Source organism: Littorina saxatilis, linkage group LG5 (assembly GCF_037325665.1).
Source record: "Littorina saxatilis isolate snail1 linkage group LG5, US_GU_Lsax_2.0, whole genome shotgun sequence".
NCBI lineage: Eukaryota > Metazoa > Mollusca > Gastropoda > Littorinimorpha > Littorinidae > Littorina > Littorina saxatilis.
Genome location: NC_090249.1, coordinates 60,068,267 through 60,080,773, shown reverse-complemented (window position 1 = coordinate 60,080,773; position 12,507 = coordinate 60,068,267). Strand labels below are relative to the sequence as shown.

At 41.3% G+C, this 12,507-nt stretch overlaps 1 protein-coding gene across 1 annotated transcript in view; it reads left to right on the top strand.

The window, feature by feature from the left end:
* The first annotated feature begins 6,878 nt into the window (after positions 1-6,878).
* Positions 6,879-12,507, top strand: part of LOC138965909 (low-density lipoprotein receptor class A domain-containing protein 3-like) — a 6,355-nt gene continuing 726 nt past the window's right edge. The window contains exons 1-2 of the mRNA XM_070337989.1: positions 6,879-7,034; positions 8,841-8,969. Of these exons, the coding sequence (XP_070194090.1) occupies positions 6,950-7,034; positions 8,841-8,969 (214 nt within the window). The 5' untranslated portion in view covers positions 6,879-6,949. The remainder of the gene's footprint in view (positions 7,035-8,840; positions 8,970-12,507) is intronic.

Here is a 12,507-nt window from a genome sequence, read left to right as displayed (position 1 = left end):
TAAGGAGGATTTTCCACACATGTATACAACGGCATAATTGATTGAAAACACTTATTAGTCTATGAAACCTAACTTGAAATGTCGGACAGGGCAAAACCATGCGGCACTGATGATGAGCCACTCAGGCTCAGGACTCTCGGCTGTCAACCTGGTTCTATAGTGCCAGCATGGGGTAGGAACACTGAGCGGAAGACAGGTAAAGGAGACGCCGAAGAGAAAGGGGTTGGGTGGGTGGGTAGTTCAGTGGTGGCAAGTAGGGCCTAAGACACTGTAAAATAAATATGACACTGAGGGGAGGCCGCTTTTCCGGTTGCCAATAATTCAACACACTATACGATCCTGCAACATTTTCACAGACAATTCCTCTTTGTTACCAAGGGCTACCAGATTCAAGATCCGGTGTAACACGAAATTTGTACTCCACAACTTTTCTTCTGAGTACGAAATTACCCCCTCCACGAAATGTTGACTCCCCAATTTTTTTTATTTCAAAAATGGGATGCGGACGTGCCAATGTGTGATTTCGCGCAAACAAATGTCGCGCTACCCTCCCTCCACCCCTTCCACCACCAAGACTAACAGGGGACAGGGGAGTCAAAGTTGCGTACACCTGGCGTGGGCAGTACATTGCTTGTGTCAGGGTTTGCCGAATAATTTATTCGTTATTAATTTGTCAGGGGAGTAACAATTTCGACCAAAATGTTGACTCTGAACTCACCTGTCGTTGGAAGTTATTTTTTTCGTGTAATGGGGGAGTAGTTTTTTCGTAAAGGGAGTAAAATTTTCGTACGAAATTTTTACTCCGGAGTAAGAATCTCGTGGCAGTAATTTTCTCGTGTTACACCGGCAATTTCTAAAAGCGTGGTCGGGTGAACTGACTTTTGCAATTCTACACCGTGAGTAAGTTCAGTGAAACGTTTCTGAGATATCGCAAAATTGGCAAGTTTCAGAGGCGGCTTTACCCATTTTCGGCAAAACGCTGCCGATTTTGTGAAATGGGCAGCGTTTTGCCGATTACTGACGCAAAATGGGCAAATATGTTGCCGATTCCACGAATTCAGCAATTCCCTGAATTTGGCACGATATTATTATATGACTCAACGGAAAAAGATAGTAACATTTGTGAATGTTGTGTCATAGGCGAACTAGTAAGCTTGATACTTCCTTTGAATAATGTGACACACACACACACACGCACACGCACACACACGCGCACACGCACTGTGACACGCACACGCACACACACATGCAGGTACGTACGTACGCACGCACGCACCTGATCAAGGTATCCCATTGGACGGCGTCATTCGAGTCTTGAACAATCAATTAACTTGACACATACACGAGAAGAGTGTCTACATCAGTGGACGGTGTCATTCTTGACCTATTAAGTAATTAGATGGGCTAACCCCCCCCCCCCCCCCCCCCCCCGAAGCTGAGGAGTATAATTATTTATGCACTTATCATTACGTCATCTCCACTAATTAGTTACTTCACATTGTTGACACGGCTCGAAACCACGCCGGAGTCCATTACTACTGTTATTATTTGGATACAAATTATCCAGAAGATCCAACCCGGCGTCGGTGTGGTCACCAACACTGAGCTAAAAAGATCAAAGTTTTTCAATGCCGGCTCAAAGAAACATTAGGCAACATTCTCGAAAAGTTAAGGGGTTATCTGCAATTTTAATTTTACATTGCTTCGGGACAGTTTCTTTTGCACCCACGTGTTAGTAAACATTCTTTGAAATTTTCAAAAGTTCCCTCGCTGACTTCGACTCGTAACTTTAATATTCATGCACTGATGCAGTTGGCACACATGCGCTACTTATAGTATTCACCGCACTACTAGATGAAAGCGCGTTTTACAACACCTACGTCTTTTCGTGGTTTTGAAGAAATTTACAGTTTGATTGATTTTAGAGTTGTTCTTGTCATTGATTTGGAGTTTTGTGACTTTTTATGTTTTATTAATACACATTTCCATAGTGACCATATGTCTATTAAGGCCTTGGACGGTCGTTATGGGCAGGTTTAACTATATCCCAAATCATACCAGTGTCCTGCTTACATTATTATATCTTACCTTGCGGGACTTGTTAAACTCTCGGCACTGGACTTGAGTGAATGGGATTTCCCGCATTTACTCTGGCAGCGACTCTACAAGACGTTCCACGCAGTACTAGTGCTCAGAGAAGTTACAAGTAAACTGCATTGAAGTCATGAGTAGACCGCAAACAACACACATGTAGGCTTAGGTACAGTGAAGATCTAACCAAAAAGTAACTGAAAATGAGAACATGAACTTTGAACAGCCACAGCCGATTCATTTCTAATTAAAACAAGCAAACAGAATTAAGAAAATAACATCGACTATTCAAGACAAAGTTTGTTCAGTGTCAGGTATTCCCTTCCTGATAGGCATCTGTGAAATAAGTTTGACAAAATAGGACTTTTTGGCTAAATCAAAAATGCAATAGACCGAGGAATGACACCAGCTCAAAGAGAACTGAACGTGTGGCTTGGTACGTAACGAAACCGTCGGCCTAAGGCTGTTAGGAGACGAGGTCTAAGGGCGGGTGGGTGCGGGGACTGAAAGAGGACCTCTGACAGAGGGCCTTATGTGGCTATATCCTCTTACGTCCTCATTCCGGACAGCTAGGTGCACTGTAAGGTAGACTTATGTCGCCGCACACCGCGGTCTTACCGAATTCCATGCAGTGCACGCTACTAGCACTCATGTTCCCAAACCCTGGCTGCTCGTGGACGTCATCTCATCCTTTTTGCATTTACAATAGTAAAGTTTTGACTAAATTTTTTCATATAGACTGGGAATCGAGACGAAGGTGGTGGTGTGTGTGGTGTGTGTATCAGTGTGGTGTGTGTGTGTCAGTGTGTGGTGTGTCACTGTGTGTCAGTGTGTGTATAGAGCAATTCCAAGAAAACTACCAGACAGATCTTTATGAAAACTGTATGTATGTATGAGTTCTTCCAGATAATATCCCCAGAGTTTCCTTCTTCTCATTTTTGTTGATGACATCGTATCTGTGCGTAAAGGTTGAGGCGGCACTGTCACGACATTCTTTGGTATTATATTTCAGCTCGGAAGCTTACAAATCAGTTCATCAGTTGTTAATTAAAATTATTATCCACATCGAATTTTCGCGAACAGATTTAAATATGATTGCATCGTATTTGTTAACATCTCCTGAATCAAAAAATATAAACAAATATTGTATTTGAACTGAAAACGATATCAACATTTAAGAAAAAAGTGTTATGTAAATTAGGTTTATTTGGCTTATGTTAACGAGACAACGTGTCAGCGCTGTCTTGGCCGCAGGGTTTTGGCCAACCTAGTTCATAGGTGGATTAACGCATGTTAAATCAACCCGTCCAGAAAAAATTAATGAGCTACACGAGATCAAAAGGATGAGGGTACAGACACTAAACTTATGCGGATTATTTTATTAAGGAGATTTCTATAGCGCATAACTAAAAGCACTATAGAAGGGACATGACCTTTCAGCTTCATGTTAAACGGCCATAAACAACAGCCGGCATTTCAAAACGCAGCAACATTGAATGCAACTGACCTATACAACTGTGGTACGAAGCGGTTTGCATGTGATGTTGCGTGTATTCCGCTGCGAAGAGGTTTGATATTTGTCTGTCTGATGTCAGAGTCTGTCTGTCTGTGTGTCGGTCATCCATGCCGGAACTGCTGCTTTATAGTAAGGACGTTCTTTCTTTCTTTTCCTCATTCAGTTTGACGGAGAAGTCTACCGGGATTTCTTTCTCTTTCAAACGGCCTTAAAACCACTTTCGTTTAGCTGTGGTGACTCATATGTTAAACATTAATCAAGCACAAATATTTCCAGACGCCGACTTCCCGATTGTGTTAAACAATCAATAAACTTAGATAAAAGTAGAACATGGTTTGAACCTATTATATTTACTCTGAATGAACCTTTATGAGCATATCTCGTCGTTTGATTCAAAGAACATTGTACAACAACTTGTTTGACTTTGAACAACCATTACACACCCGCTCACACGGCTGACAAAAAGCAAATATTCACTGTGTTTTGACATGCAGCCGGAAAAGGATGCAAATCATGTGTCCCACCGCGATAGCAAACATGTCGTTGGGTGGAGTATATAAAACAGTTGACTGAGAGTTAAGCGGAGACGGCGGTTCGGGTCGGTGGGGGTCGGGGACTGACTCTGTAAAAAGAGTCACCCGGACATCATCAAAACCTTCAATCCAAGAATTTCCGGTGTCCCCGGTCCTTTGCTGGACTGGCCTGTCTTCTCTTTTTCTGCGTGCGTGGCAGTCTGACGCTAAGAATGTGTTGTGCAATATGGCATGACAATCTTTTTAAATTTGTTGTTAACAATTACAGCTTTGTATTCCATGTTTTTAAACAAAATTTTTACGAAGTAATTATAGTAAAATAGTCTTATGTTTCTTAATTGTTCGACCCTCTTAGGATTATGGAGTTTTATGCACTGCCTTTTATAGTTAACTAAACTTTTGTATTTGAAATAGCCCATTGCAGTTGGTGTAGGCCTTAAGCTTATTTTAATCGTTTGTCCAGTATTTAATTTAATTCTCTATTTTTGTATGAACTCAAATGTTTAGTGTTCTTAGTATGTCTTGCTAGGCTAAGTTCTATTTAATCAGAGTATGTCTGCGTGTGCTTATTCCTAGTGATATTGTAAAGCGCATAGTGCTTTTAGTTATGCGCTTTAGAAATCTCCTTAATAAATAAAAATAAATAAGAAGCGCTTTTGTCAGGGGTAAACTCCATGACTGCAAGGGTAAAAGCACTGCTAGAGACCCTCCGTTGATAAATCAGGATCTCCTGATTCGCACAATACCTTTATGGACATATAGGATTTCCGAATGATTCATAAGATCCAAGAAGGAACAAAAAGTCAGAAAAACATTCAGGCACATTTCAAGACTGTCTAAACCCGAATCAAGTCTTTAAAACGCTGAACAGTCTCAGCGTTGTCTTGGTGACTGAGCTGTCATATGTTTTCTCATTTCACACACACACACAGCCGGGCACACACGACACGCACGCACGCACGCACGTAAACACGTAAACACGTACACACATATGCACACACACACTATCATACACACACCCACACATACACTGACACACACACACACACACACACACACACACACACACACACACACACACACACATACACACACACAATAACACAAACACATACATACATCTATCTATATATATATACGACTTGTGTCTGTGTGTGTGTGTGTGTGTGTGTGTGATTGATCGCCATGCACGGCCAAAGTTCTCGATGGATCTGCTTCAAATTTGGTGGGCTTATTGACAGAGACCCCGGACACAACCTGATCGATGAGATATTTCAACACGTGCTCTCAGCGCGCAGCGCTGAACCGATTTTCGTTTTTCACTGCACGTTACTATTTTTAGATCTCCCTTCCTTCGTGCGCTGGCGTCAATCAATATTCCCGTTTGTACGTTTATATTTAGAAGGTCACTGCACGTTACTATTTTTAGATCTCCCTTCCTTCGTGCCACCCGGCAAAGCCGGGTCCCCGGCGACGGCCGGGTATTCGGCTCTACTTCTTCCCGGCGAAGCGGGTAATCATCTAGTATATATATATACGACTAGTGTCTGTCTGTCTGTCTGTCTGTCTGTTCGCGATGCACGGCCAAAGTTCTCGGTGGATCTTTTTCAAATTTGGACACCGTATCCAGCTACACCCCGGACACAACCTCATCGATGAGATATTTCAACACGTGCTCTCAGCGCGCAGCGCTGTGCGCGCTGAACCGATTTTTTTGTTTTTTTGTTGTTGTTGATCCACTACCAGTAACTCTTCCTTATCTTCTACAGTGTTTTCAGCCGCGATTATCTCCCTTCCTCCGTGTGGCGTCAATCCATATTCCCGTTACTACGTTACTATTTTTAGAAGGTCACTGCACGTTACTATTTTTAGAAGGTCTCCAGTGTTTTGCGCGTTTATCTCCTTTCCTTCGTGCGCCGGCGAAGCCGGCGTACACCCGGCCGGCAAAGCCGGGTCCCAGGCGCAGCCTGGTATTCGGCTCTACTTCTTCCCGGCGAAGCCGGTACCCGGCGAAGCGGGTAATCATCTAGTATATATATACACACACATTGTGACATAGCCTATTCACCGCTACCCTCGTCTCGATTCCCAGTCTACAGCAAAACATTTAGTCAAATTTTACTAAACGTAAAAAGTTAAAGTGTGCAGTAACATGATTCAGAACCAGATCATTTGATCCCTTGGTATTACGCCCATTGACGGGAACACTGCTAACATGCAGCCTAACAATGACAAGCATAACTCTTAGTTTTGTATTTCAGTGTGAATACGTGTAAGCCTTTTTCTTTTTATCACATTATCAAGACAAATCCTTATAGCTGTGTGTGTGTGTGTGTGTGTGTGTGTGTGTGTGTGTGTGTGTGTGTGTGTGTGTGTGTGTGTGTGTGTGTGTGTGCTGTATTTTAATGTGAATACGTGTAAGCCTTTTTGTTTTTATTACACTATCAAGACAAATCCTTAGAGCTGTGTGTGTGTGTGTGTGTGTGTGTGTGTGTGTATGTGCTATATTTCAATGTGAATACGTGTAAGCCTTTTTGTTTTTATTACACTATCAAGACAAATCCTTAGAGCTGTGTGTGTGTGTGTGTGTGTGTGTGTGTGTGTGTGTGTGTGTGTGTGTGTGTGTGTGTGTGTGCTGTATTTCAGTATGAATACGTGTAAGCCTGTTTGTTTTTATCACACTATTAAGACAAATTCCTGGTGCTTTGGGTAATTAACTGAATATAAATATTTTGTATTCTGTAAATGTGATTACTTCGACGGAGCATCTGGTGGTGCAAAGACGGTCAGAAACTACCAGAGAGGAAGAATGAAAATCACCGCCCTCTACATCTTGTTTGCTCTCACCCTCTGCTGCGCTGCTGCCGAGTGGCTGCAACAACTCAAACGTGGTAGTGAGTACAGTGACAACTCTGTTTTGACACTTCTAAAGGCTGTCCTTGATTGAGACCGAATTTGACTTTGCGAAGTCTTTTTACCAAAAAGTCAGTGACAAAGCTTCGTGTAGCGAACTTTGTGAAGGAAAGTGTGTCTCTTGCGTGAAGCATTAGCGTATAGCATAAAGCAAGTCATGTAGTATTCTCTATGTGTATCTCTTCATGAAACATTAGCACAAAGCAATTCATAGTTTTCTCTTCGTATGTTTCTTCATGAAACATTAGCACAAAGCAAGTCATAGTTTTCTCTTTGTATGTCTCTTCATGAAACATTAGCCACAAGCAAGTCATAGTTTTCTCTATGTATGTCTCTTCATGAAACATTAGCCACAAGCAAGTCATAGTTTTCTCTATGTATGTCTCTTCATGAAACATTAGCACAAAGCAAGTCATAGTTTTCTCTATGTATGTCTCTTCATGAAACATTAGCACTGACAAAGCAAGTCATAGTTTTCTCTATGTATGTCTCTTCATGAAACATTAGCACTGACAAAGCAAGTCATAGTTTTCTCTTTGTATGTCTCTTCATGAAACATTAGCACAAAGCAAGTCATAGTTTTCTCTATGTATGTCTCTTCATGAAACATTAGCCACAAGCAAGTCATAGTTTTCTCTATGTATGTCTCTTCATGAAACATTAGCACAAAGCAAGTCATAGTTTTCTCTATGTATGTCTCTTCATGAAACATTAGCACAAAGCAAGTCATAGTTTTCTCTTTGTATGTCTCTTCATGAAACATTAGCCACAAGCAAGTCATAGTTTTCTCTATGTATGTCTCTTCATGAAACATTAGCACAAAGCAAGTCATAGTTTTCTCTTTGTATGTCTCTTCATGAAACATTAGCACAAAGCAAGTCATAGTTTTCTCTTTGTATGTCTCTTCATGAAACATTAGCACAAAGCAAGTCATAGTTTTCTCTATGTATGTCTCTTCATGAAACATTAGCACAAAGCAAGTCATAGTTTTCTCTTTGTATGTCTCTTCATGAAACATTAGCACAAAGCAATTCATAGTTTTCTCTTTGTATGTCTCTTCATGAAACATTAGCACAAAGCAAGTCATAGTTTTCTCTTTTTATGTCTCTTCATGAAACATTAGCACAAAGCAAGTCATAGTTTTCTCTTTTTATGTCTCTTCATGAAACATTAGCACAAAGCAAGTCATAGTTTTCTCTTTGTATGTCTGTTCATGAAACATTAGCCACAAGCAAGTCATAGTTTTCTCTATGTATGTCTCTTCATGAAACATTAGCACAAAGCAAGTCATAGTTGTCTCCATGTATGTCTCTTCATGAAACATTAGCACAAAGCAATTCATAGTTTTCTCTATGTATGTCTCTTCATGAAACATTAGCACAAAGCAAGTCATAGTTTTCTCTATGTATGTCTCTTCATGAAACATTAGCACAAAGCAAGTCATAGTTTTCTCTTTGTATGTCTGTTCATGAAACATTAGCACAAAGCAAGTCATAGTTTTCTCTTTGTATGTCTCTTCATGAAACATTAGCACAAAGCAAGTCATAGTTTTCTCCATGTATGTCTCTTCATGAAACATTAGCACAAAGCAATTCATAGTTTTCTCTTTGTATGTCTCTTCATGAAACATTAGCACAAAGCAAGTCATAGTTTTCTCTATGTATGTCTTTTCATGAAACATTAGCCACAAGAAAGTCATAGTTTTCTCTATGTATGTCTCTTCATGAAATATTAGCACAAAGCAAGTCATAGTTTTCTCCATGTATGTCTCTTTCGTGGCCTTTCAGCTAATCCCCCTGGTTGTAGTCGTCCGGAATACTGCAAGATACCAGGCAATGGCATTACGTGTGTTCCCTCCCTCTGGATGTGCGATGGAAAACAAGACTGCAGGGATAATGCTGATGAAGAAGAATGCCGTGAGTATAAAACACTGATCGATTGGGATTAAGGATTAAATGATCAGGTATTTTTGTAGATGTTATTATTGGAAGTGAGAGGGTTGTTGTGAGTATAAAACACTGATCGATTGGGATTAAGGATTAAATGATCAGGTATTTTTGTAGATGTTATTATTGGAAGTGAGAGGGTTGTTGTGAGTATAAAACACTGATCGATTGGGATTAAGGATTAAATGATCAGGTATTTTTGTAGATGTTATTATTGGAAGTGAGAGGGTTGTTGTGAGTATAAAACACTGATCGATTGGGATTAAGGATTAAATGATCAGGTATTTTTGTAGATGTTATTATTGGAAGTGAGAGGGTTGTTGTGAGTATAAAACACTGATCGATTGGGATTAAGGATTAAATGATCAGGTATTTTTTTTAGATGTTATTATTGGTATTGAGAGGGTTGTCGTAAAAATAAAACACTGGAAATAATGATTAATAATCAGTTCGTTTTTTAAAAAGATTTTTAGATGATATATTATTGGAAGTACGAGGAAAGTGTATTCATATGCCTCTCATAAGAAAAAGGAAAGTGCGGAGAAAGTAAAGGAAATTGTTGATGACATCGCCTATTTGGAAAATCATTTAAATGACAGTGATGCTTTATTATAAGAACAAAAGAAGCAGGAATTGTTGCATATGTAAGGGAAATAACTTAGTTGCAAAGAGGGGGGTTTGATCACATGACACGACTGACGAATGACAGACCATTGACGGACCACGTGACGAGGTAGGCCAATCAGGCGACAAGGCGGCAAATCGCCAACGGGGAGGCGCAGTTTATCAGAGAAATCAGAACCAGACAGACGTTACGTCGCCCCGCAAGGGATCCTCCGTATCAAGTAAGCCTCTTGGTAGAACATGGTCGCCAGTGCTTAGCTTGCTGTTCCAGTAGAACATGGTCGCTAGGGACGGACGGCCATACTTGTCAAGGACTTACCATGGGGTGATCCCGTAAAACCCGTGTAAAATATGACACATATACGACAGAGACAAGCTGATGGAATGATTGTGGGATAACGAGCACAGTGGATTGATGATGGTGAGAAGATTAGATGTTATCAAAATATTCAAACCTCTCCTCTCTTCGCTCTGCAACAGATACCAATGTACTTAGTAAACCAAAAAGAAACAGAAAATCAACTAACTATGGATTTGAGAGATCCTTCAAGTACCAGGGACCTCTTGTCTGGGAGAAAATCCCCCGGAGCATTAGGGATTCCCAGTCACCATCTGCCTTTAGAACAGCCCTCAAAACACACATGTTTAAGTTAGACCTCTGAAGGAGATCCCATGATCGGTGAGTCATCGGCGCTGCCACGTGTATTATATACTAAAGTGTGGCGTTCATGAGGATGTGTATGTGCCTGTGTGTGTTGTACTAGAATAACGTATGCGTACATGGAATGACATTGCGGGTTACCTGAACATTGACAATGACGAAAGAAAGATTGTGTGTGAGTGTGTGCGCGCGCGTGTGTGTGTGTGTGTGTGCATGTGTGTGTGCGTGCGTGTGTGGGTGTGTGTGACCATGTTTGAATTTATTCGGATTTAGTTCTCTTTCCTTGTTTGTATTATGATTGTGTAAGTGTAAAGCGCTCTGGGCTCGTCACCACGAGGTTTACGCGCTATATAAGTAATCGTTATTATTATTATTATTAAGAACATCAACAAATTTTGCAACCTGGAAAAAAGAAAAGTTGTACAGAAAGCAATGTGTTTTATACCGAATGAGAAAGGTGATGTAATACATGATAGTGATCTTATAACGAATGAAATGAAGCGTTTTTATGAACATTTGTATAAAGTCGTAGACACTGATGTTCGAATAGCGAAAGTGATGAACATTTAGATCACCCCACACTTTTAAATGAAGAGAGAGATTGTTTGGAAGGTAATTTTATCCTGCGAGAAATGACAGTTGTAATTAAACAGTTGAATAATGATCAAAGCCCTGGTTCGGATGGGTTCACTGCTGAGTTTTTAAAGTGTGTTTTTCTGAAGGATATTGGTAAACTTTTATTGCGATGAATGAATTGTAGTTTCGTGAAAGGAGAAATGTCAGTTACCCAGAAACAATGTATCATCACGTATATACTCAAAGAGTGTCAAGATAAACGGGTTTTGAAAAACTGGAGACCAATTAACCTTGTTGAGTGTAACCTATAGGATTGCATCAGCTTGCATTGCAGAACGTTTGAAATCTGTTTTGCCGAAACTGACACACGGGGACCAGGAAGGTTTCCTGAAAATTAGTCAATTTCCTTTGAAATGTGTTGACATTTTCACACTTTGAAACATGACTTCTCCTTCTTCTTCTTCGTTCATGGGCTGAAACTCCCACGTTCACGCTGGTTTTGGATGAGGGGGGTTTTACGTGTGTGACCGTTTTTACCCCGCCATTCAGGCAGCATACGTCGATTTCAGGGGAAGCATGCTGGATATTTTCGTGTTTCTATAACCCACCGAACTCTGACATGGATTACTTGATCTTTTCCGTGCGCACTTGGTCTTGTGCTTGCCGCTGTACACACGAAGGGGGATAAGACACTACGTGTGTTCACGCAAGCACAAGACCAAGTGCGCACGGAAAAGATCATGTAATCCATGTCAGAGTTTGGTGGGTTATAGAAACACGAAAATATCCAGCATGCTACCGAGAAGGGGGATAAGACACTAGCAGGTCTGCACATAAGTTGACCTGGGAGATCGGACACATCTCAACCGCGGCTGGGATTCGAACACACGACCTCTGATTAAGGGCAAAATACATCTGCGCAGTCGCCACTACACTACATGCTGCGATAGGGATTATGACGAGTACTTGGCCTGTTTTCTTTTCACGCAATGTGTAGCGGGCTGGGAAAAAAAAGAATTACCTCAATAATCTGCAGTGCGTCGTCTGTCCTGCTGAAGTTAGGCCTACATAGGTGAGCGCCGGGCCATAGGAGGCCGATGCCTCACAACTACGCCACTGCGCCCGTCGAAACATGACTTCAATTTTCCCGCACTGATGCGAATGGCATACGTGTCCAACACAATGTATGAAGTTCAGCGTACCATAAAAACAAGTACACAAACACATTCCAAATGCATGGTGTCGCCGCTGGGTATGTGCTGTAAAGAACTGGGACTTTTTGGAGTGGGTTTTCGTTCATTGGATTTAGTGAGAGACAAAGAAAGAAGAGTGCGCCGTCCCGCCTTTGTGACTTGATTTTGACTTCCACCCAAGTAAAGCCTGTCCTTTACTGGGCCAAGTCAACTACGCGAAGTATACTTCGCCAAGCTGGACGCACTAAGCTTTAGCACTGAGTTTTCTCTGAAAAGACTCCGCGAAGTTTTTTTATTATTGTTTATTTTATGCCGTTTCATGCAAGGAGCGACCATTTTCCTATCTCAGAATATGACCTACCCATCAGCTTCAGGGGGCTTCGCCCCCTGACCCCCACAAGGGGCTCTGCCCCTTGACCCCGCCAGGGGGAACATCCCCCTGGACCACCAATGG